Source organism: Daphnia pulex, chromosome 10 (assembly GCF_021134715.1).
Source record: "Daphnia pulex isolate KAP4 chromosome 10, ASM2113471v1".
Taxonomy (NCBI): Eukaryota; Metazoa; Arthropoda; class Branchiopoda; order Diplostraca; family Daphniidae; genus Daphnia; species Daphnia pulex.
This window is the reverse complement of record NC_060026.1, coordinates 6,518,107-6,526,414: the sequence shown is the minus strand read 5'-3', so window position 1 is coordinate 6,526,414 and position 8,308 is coordinate 6,518,107. Positions and strand designations below refer to the sequence as shown.

The 8,308-nt window shown below is 35.7% G+C and overlaps 2 protein-coding genes and 1 non-coding gene across 4 annotated transcripts; 1 reads left to right on the top strand and 2 right to left on the bottom strand.

The window, feature by feature from the left end:
* Positions 1-2,789: 2,789 nt before the first annotated feature.
* On the bottom strand, positions 2,790-4,754 carry LOC124206144 (U-scoloptoxin(16)-Cw1a-like). Its single transcript, XM_046603820.1, has 5 exons — positions 3,736-4,754; positions 3,531-3,651; positions 3,284-3,398; positions 3,153-3,170; positions 2,790-3,056 (listed from the first exon to the last, which is right to left on the bottom strand). Exons 2-5 carry the CDS (start codon positions 3,631-3,633, stop codon positions 2,918-2,920), a joined length of 375 nt encoding a protein of 124 aa, XP_046459776.1. The 5' UTR covers positions 3,634-3,651; positions 3,736-4,754; the 3' UTR covers positions 2,790-2,917.
* A 590-nt stretch (positions 4,755-5,344) lies between these two features.
* On the bottom strand, positions 5,345-7,762 carry LOC124206143 (protein phosphatase methylesterase 1-like). 2 transcript variants are annotated; one of them, XM_046603818.1, is made up of 8 exons: positions 7,466-7,753; positions 7,210-7,408; positions 6,786-7,141; positions 6,634-6,699; positions 6,383-6,572; positions 6,125-6,302; positions 5,909-6,041; positions 5,345-5,842 (listed from the first exon to the last, which is right to left on the bottom strand). In XM_046603818.1, the coding sequence occupies exons 1-8, from the start codon at positions 7,540-7,542 to the stop codon at positions 5,824-5,826; spliced, it is 1,218 nt and encodes a 405-aa protein (XP_046459774.1). In that variant the 5' UTR covers positions 7,543-7,753; the 3' UTR covers positions 5,345-5,823. The 2 variants fall into 2 exon arrangements, with proteins under 2 accessions (XP_046459774.1, XP_046459775.1); XM_046603819.1 differs by lacking the exon at positions 5,345-5,842 and having other exon boundaries at positions 5,905-6,023; positions 6,104-6,302; positions 7,466-7,762.
* Positions 7,763-7,836: 74 nt separating this feature from the next.
* Trnar-ccu lies at positions 7,837-7,909 on the top strand. The gene has a single exon. It is a non-coding gene; the product is annotated as a tRNA-Arg (tRNA).
* Positions 7,910-8,308: the final 399 nt, after the last annotated feature.

Below are 8,308 nucleotides of genomic sequence, written 5' to 3'. Positions count from 1 at the left end.
AAACCTAGGATGAACAAAAGATAATGAAATGGGTGTTATTTTAGTTGATTATGTTAATGATGTTTTTTAATCAAAATATATTTTTATATTTTACTCTGTTACACCGAAAATTGATGTTTACTTTGAAAAAAACCTTGAAAAAAACCGGCACCGGAATACCCAGATGAGCCAACAACTAATTTAAGTACCATTTAAATGTTCAAGAGGCACATAAATTAAAAATTTCAACTGAAAATGTTTTGTTCGTTATTTCCCTGTGTTTTGTAATCTTTCCCTATAAAATTATAGATTGGTTGGAAGCGAGTCAATTCATTTGTGATATTCTTTTTTTATTTTGGATGTATGGAAAATGGATACCGATCTGTTCGCCGATCTGGCGATCTTTCTTTTTGAACCGGTTCATGTCTTCCGGCATTTCTCTTAGATGTTAAATGTGATGAGAAAATTTCAATTCGGCCGAGTTCAACAGCTGTTGCCTTTTTTGTGAAGGAATTTCCCAAAAAATTAAATAATTGAATTTGTTTCACTTGAGCCTGAGGTTGGAGTTTACTGTCTCTGTTTCTTCCTGAAATATAGTTGATGGTATCAAAACATCATCAATAAGATTCAAGAGAATCATCAATCCTAACATTCACTTCGATTATGAGTACGTGCCTTCATTTATACATGTCGACATAACTTTAAACAGGCTTTAATTTTAATCTTGTGCGAAAAACTTCTTACTGCAACTTGGCAACTTATTTATACATAATTTTTTTTTAGATTTTAGGTTATTATGAAACGCCATAGTTCATTATAGTGCAGTTGTCCATAAAGATCCTCCTTCCCTATTCCCAATGTTCGTCTCATCCCGAGCATTGCCAAAATAATTCAAATTTGTACCATGGTTACCAAAAAGCTAATTTTAGTTTGAAAAAGACTTTTATAATGCCTTTTCCAGGGTTTTGGATGAGACCTTAAAAAGATAAAAGCGAAGGAATAAAGTGATGATATAATAAGAATAAATAAGGGATAAAGCTAGTTCAAACAATTATATTTCGCTGAAAATTATCGCTAGAAGTAGCCAGTATTGCCGAAGCTCACCTCTAAACAGCCCTCTCGGCACGGTGTATCGGGAAGAAGTGGGCCCGGAAGTGGGAAACTTACTGACTTCGCCTTGCTTCCCACCATCCGCCTCAACCCTCTAGTGGCTGACATGCATAATAATACCAAACAATTCACAACGACATCTGGGGGTAATGAATGCATATACGTTTAGGGGTACGTGCTGATTGCGGGAGATATAAAATTCAAAACATGAGATCACAAAAAAATTAACGAAAAACATGATACGTGTGAAATTATTTGATTGATAAGAAAGTATAGAAAAGAGAGATATCAGGAATAAATAGCACTCCCACTCTACCAAAATCGATCGGAAAATGGTCCAATCGATTGAATAATTAGAGTACCAACCAGAAGTTTGGAAATGCGCGAGAGAAGCTTATGTAAAAAGCTGATTTTTGCCGCGTTCCCAAAAATCGGGTTTTCGACGGAGGGTATTGATTTTTTTTTTTTAAGTAGCCATTATGGTTGGCTACTTCCTGATTTTTTTATAGATTTTTATATCTAAGGGGAGGGCAGCTACAAATGGATGTAGAAGTTTGGAAACATGCTGTAGAAGCGTATTAAAAAGTTGCTACTTTGCCACCAACCTAATTGGGGAAAAATAACCCTACAAAGACGCCAAAAAGTGCAAAATAAAGAGCTTCGTTGGCTCTATGACAATAGGGTTTCCTACTTCGTAGGAAGGGTAAATATCACCTACTAGAAAAGGTGGCGTTTCGTTTCGTATTTCGTTTCACGTTTCGTAAAGAAAACAAACAACCAAACGCCATCTGTATGCGGCGGCATTTTTATGAACCAGAGCGGAAAAAAATTGTTTTCTGCGAACTTTTAAAATGAATAACTTAAGAGCTATTAAATATTTTTCAAAACGACTTTTAAATTTAGGAAAATTGATATCTTAACTAATTTTGTACAAAAGATCAAAATTTTAGGACAACTACATGACTAGATATAATGAGTTTACGGATGGACTATCCGCCATAAGGTCCCTTGTAAACACCTTTTGGTGATTTTATAAAATTTGAGGCATAGTCCCTCACAGTATATTTAATTACTAAAACATCGTCAAAGCTAGAACATTAAAAATTGAAACTCTGATCAATAAAAAGACGAGGAACATTTATTAGCTGTAAAAAAATTATTTTTATTTCTTATCACAATTCTAATACATTTTCTAATTTTTACATTTTGTTTTCTATTTTTTTTTATAGCAAAAATTATTATTTCTGAGGAGGGTTTTTACAACAAATATAAAATTATAGTAATAACAAAGCTCATGAAAACAAAAATTCGTGTTGCAATTTTTTCCTGCTTGATCGGGGAAATTATTTTCATCGATGTAAACGCGATCTCTTTTTGGGGTTGTTGGTTCGATCAAATCAGCGCTCGGTAATCGCTGATCGATCGGGTGATCGGAGCGGAAAACGAGCGCGCTCTGCCCAACCCTGTTCCCATGTAAAAATTCCGCCTAATTAGCTCCGGGTTACAGCCATATTTATAGCAGGGGTAAGGTTCCGAGAGTATCAGTGTGAGCCTATAGCGATGTCGCAATCCCGGAATTTTTTTCCCCTCATTTTTCTATTGTTTATTTTATTTTGTTTTGCTGTTAATAGAGAAAACTAATAAGGCACCGAAAAACATGTTTATGATTGCCGATTCTGTGAATATCTTAAAATGGCGACTGAGGTCTAAAATGTATTAGTAAATGAAGGCCCAGCTTGGATTTCATAACGACGTTTCACGAACAAAAATCACGTATCTTAACGACCACATCTTTAAAAACTGCAATGCTGTGTAGTATAAGATTTGCTTAAGCAACTGGAATATCGGGGAATTCTAGTTGAACACCAGGCGCACAGTCATAGACGGGGCAGCAATTAGGATAGGGAAGTGTAGCATTGGCATTGACTTTGCATTCTGGATTAGCCTTGGCCGGTGGACCGCAGTCGCTGTTTCGAGAAACATATAGTAGATCAATAGCAAATTCACGATTTTAAAATACATTTCATTAAACTGAAATAATTAATTTCAAAAATAATAATCACCTGACACGTTCCTTCAAACTGCAGAAGACGTATCGAAGTCATATTTGTAGCAAAAATTTTAAAATTACCAATATATTATTTTCTCTAAAAGTTCTAATTTGAAATTAATCAGCAGAAAACGAAATAGTTACATTCCATCAGCTCCCTTTATGCAGATAGATTTTCCACAGAAAGGTTTTAGATCCCATTCTTCGTTTTCCTTAAACGTTCGGCATTGGGTCGAAGCATAACAAACGCCAGGGAAATCTATCGTAGATGTGCATCAATGAACAAATAATTAACTCTCATCCTTCTTAAGTCTTTTTCTTGTTTTATCCGGTATTTTAAAGTGGAAAATATTAACTACAGACACGCAAGCATTCACATAAACCATTATACCTCTTAGGACGTCGGCTTTGATTTCACGAGTCAGTGTTTTAGGAGTGATTTCAACGCTAGCCACAAGGACAAATAAAAGACTGAAGCAGAGGATGAATTTCATTTTCTTCTAAATTTCGAGCTAAATTTCAACCAATGTCGAGATTGTTAATTTCAGTATAACGGTATAAGTCATTAAAAAGTCGTATAATTATTAGTAAATTACCTTGTGTACTGCGTTATGCGCCAAATTCTAAAAGCAACTGCCGAGAACCCTTTTCCTCAGCGGCTTTTATACCTTAGTAGTCGAGGGCTGGTTAGGTGGGCTGAACCTCTGAGCTAATGGTACCGAATGGTACACAAGAAATGTGTATATTCCCTCACCTCAACACTCTTTTCATTCGTTTTGTTTACAAAAAATTCTTATTGCTTTCTTTTTCTCTCAGCCCTTACTAAGCGCTATAGCAACAGCGAGAGTTTCCTTGTTTTCGGAGTTATCCAATCAGATGAAACTTTTGGAACAGGGGAAACCATTCGTCTCAAGGACATCACGAATACTCAGTTTCTTTTTATACTGCTAGCATAACTATAAACTACAGCGCTACCCTGAAGAGGGAAATACTTGGTTTTTCCACCTTCTAAAATTTAACAATAGCGTGGCCTCGTTTTAATTCAGTGTGATCACTATGAAACTCCTGAAGGGTACAGACTTAAAAGTTACTCCCCGCAGATTTTAAAAAATAACAGTTGATTAGCAAGAGTCGCAAAACTGATAAGAGTCTAAGAGAACTAACTGAGATGTCTTATTACTTTATAGACAAATTCAACTTCGCTCAAACATGTGCTGATAATACATAGTAAAAATACCAAACAAAAACAAAATCTATACTTATCCTATAGAATATACCTCAATACCTGAAAGAACGCCGTCCTAAGACTGGAAATGAAATGTCCATCGCTAAACTCGAATAAAACATCTAACTACGCAACATCTACCTAAATGTTTCGACAATTAACTTTGTAGCGAATACAATAAATGACAGATTTAACGAAGGTCAAACGTGTTTGAAACAAACAAAAAACAACACAAAGGCGCTTCCAGGAATGAAGAGAAACTCATCATTGCAACGCATTGCAATGATTAAAGGATTTAGGCTTCGTTAGTTTCCTTTTCAACACTTTGTTAACAATAAAAAATCTGTAGACAAAATCCATTAGTGTCCTTTCTCTCCTGTCTCTTTTTGACTAATAACGCTTTCACTACATTTGGAGAAACGAAGCACGGCAAAAGCGACTTTCTTCCAAGGTAGATTATTTGTTGAAAAAGTTAAGCCCAATTTTATAGAAAAAACAGGTGAAATGCCATTTTCCCCTGTTTATGCAAAGCGAATTCATTAGTTGCAACCGGAAAAAAACCCAACATAAGGCCTTTCGACTTTTCTTGGCCACTTCAAACCGGTTTAAGACATGGAGCTCAGGGAAATCCGGTCGCTTTGCAGGCTATAACTGTTTTCTCAAAAAATTTGGTTTCCGCCTCTTAAAATGCCTGAAGCGCACCAAAGACAATCCATTTCAATAACATCCGTGTTGACGTATTAATTCAAATGCGTCAGTGACTAGTGAAGTTATTTCTAATAGAATTTTGAACTTGAAAACTTTTTTATTTATTTTCCTGTTCTGTATTTATGAAAACTTCGAACTGAATGGATGAAACTGATTCTAAAAAAAGTTAAAACTTTTAGATCTTGTGACGTATCAAACTTGTCTTCAATAAACAATAAGACCTTGTGACGTATCAATATTTGTTTCCATAAACAACGAAACAGCATCAGTAATTCAATTCGCCAACAAAGGGAATGTCCTTTTGGCCTTGACGAACTTTATTAATACGAATCACCACGTACGAAGAAAATACGAAAATTTAGATATCTTCAGGTGCAAAGGATAATTTCGCCTTCAATGTTAGCTTATCGACATCAAAGAACCGACACGCAATTTGTTGTCGACAAAGAACCGACACAAATTGTTATTGTCATTTGATTTTGACAAAGAAATTTGATGCGGCGGAGCATGACCCATTTTCTTTAGAATGCAGTTTTAAGTACGCCATTTTGAAGTAGGAAAAGTAAAACTGCTGAATAAATGTTACAAAACACTTTAAAATGAAAGTATGTAGAACAATGCATATGACGCAAAGAATATGACAATATGACCATAAAGTAAACACAAATATTCAGGACCCAGATTCTACTGTCGCATTATCGAACACAATACTCAATACTTCATTTGTTGTCGAACGTGATAAGTGGAAAATCTAACAAGCAGGCATCACCCTAGATTATATGTAAAATCTTTTAATTTATTTTTTATTTTAAAAAAGAAAATATATTTATTTTTACCAATTAAATTTCTCCTTTGGTGATGTCAAGCGATTTCTTACTAAAAATGTAGCAACCACTTCTGCAACCTTGTCTGGCACATCTTCGTGTACCGCGTGCCCACACTGAGGAAGCACTTGCATTTGGAACTTTCCTATTTAGGCCACAAACAAAAATTGACATTAAGACGAAAACGGATTTTAATATTTTTCAAACTATTATTTGAATTTGACTCGCCTTGCATCTGACCAACGGTTAGTTCTCGGTCGAGTCGGTCAATGCCGGCCAACAGCAGGAGCTTCGCAACAGGAATGGCTAAAAATGTAGCCGAGAGACCATGGAACCATCCCGGCCATTGGTGTTCAGTTTTTGTCAGATCAATACGCCAGTGATAGCCAGTCTTAGGACTAACGGCCTAAATACAAGGACGAGAAGTTTTTGCTTAAAATTTACTCTAAATGTGATGTAACTTGATAAATTATCCGAAAATCTTACTGGAGGGAAAAATGTAGGTTCTCTAGTTGAAGGAGAACTTTCAATTTTTTCATCTTCATCTTCTTCTGTTATACATTCACCATGTTTGAGCGCATTCGAAGTTTGTGTTGTAGCATCAAGTGGTGAAGAAGCGGTAGGAGTGGTGACTGTTTCTGGCACATCAGATGTAGCGCATTCTCCAGTCACGTCACTAGATGAATTGAAAATTTCGTTGAAGTTCTACATTTTCAAATACACAACTCAATGGATACCTCCGTAATTGACCAGGCATAGACACTCTAGCAGATTCACCGTTTCTAATCTGACCACTTCTGACACTATAAAAACACAACAAATGAAATTGTTATAATTAGAAAGTTTTTACAATCAAACTTATTCAATAGTATTTCAGTAACCTAAATACCTCCATTCAATGGCTTGTTCCAAGGAGAGAAACTGTTTGGGTTTTGATCTTAGAAAATTTTGCATAGAGGCTAGTGCTTCCATTGCTGTTCCCTCCACAACATCGATCACAATGAGCCCAGCAATCATTGGGAGCTGATCTGTAGCAGCAGCATGAACTGCAATTGCTCCTCCCATACTATGTCCAATAAGAACAATGGGAGGAGGGTCTGATCCAAAGACATGTTTGACCACTGATACAATATCATCAGCTTGGGTTTCTGCTGAAAGATTTTCATCATTGTGTGTCTTGCTGTCACCATGACCCCTCATGTCAATTGCAAGAATCTGACAGGAAACCAGCCCTTCAATGCATTCCTAATAAAACAGTGAATTAGAAACATACATCATAAAACATTAACATTATTTAGATAAGAATAAATTACAGCAAACAACGACCAGCTCAGAGCAGAAAATCCACCTCCATGAAGCAGAACAAGAAGAGGGCCAGAAGATCCTCTACGATAAACCTGAAATGAATCTCCATCTTCATTTACCACTATTTTTTCACGTGATGTAAAATAACGGCTCCAATGAATAGGGGTATAATCTTTCTTCTTTCCCATTCCACTAGGTCTTGAAAAGCTAAAAAATAAAATAAAAATATTGTTGTCTCAGATACAGTACCACAAACAATGGTACCTTTTGGATGAAGGAGGAGGGAGGCCCAAAGGAGCAATCAATTTACACCTTACTTTCTTCAAAGCACTTGCTTCCATTTTTAAGATCAAATGTTATTGTAAAAATTACCGACTAACCAGATTTCATTTCAGATTTTCTGTCAGGCAGTGCACACAGCAGCTGGCTGCTGGAATAATAGAATAATGTCGTCTGCAACTGTGATTTGCAACATAAATATATCGCTACGCATTAAATTAAATCAAGATCGATTGTCAGTAAGTTTTTAACTGAATGTTTATGAATGTTTATAAATTGAATGGAGGATTCTCGGCAGCTTCCATTAAATAAGTTTAATAAAAGAATTATTTTTGATTTCATAACATCCAAACCAAGCCCTTGTGGCCTAATGGATAAGGCGCCAGCCTCCTAAGTTGGAGATTGTGGGTTCGAGTCCCACCAAGGGTATCTTACCTTTTTGGTATTTCAAAAACCAAAAGCAATTTTAAATTATTCTTTTCTTTCTTTTTTCGCATCTACTATCTTCTTTTCCTTCTCTTCGCAGATTTTTCTATCATTTTCATATCGGAGAATTAAACGCATGAATTTATATTTTAACTTTTTTAGGGGCATTTAGTAGCAAATTCTGCCATATCCATTCTCATTGGTCGAACATCCTAGACATTTTATCGAATTGGTTCTATAGACATTTCTATGTCTCTACTCAACAGTTGAAAACACAGAACAAAATTTTTCCCATTTCCTAATAGATCGTACAAGGGGTTACCTAATACATACGTGTAGTTTTTCCCTGTCACACATACTTCTTTTTCTTTTCTTTTTATGGGCCTACCAAATAATAACGGG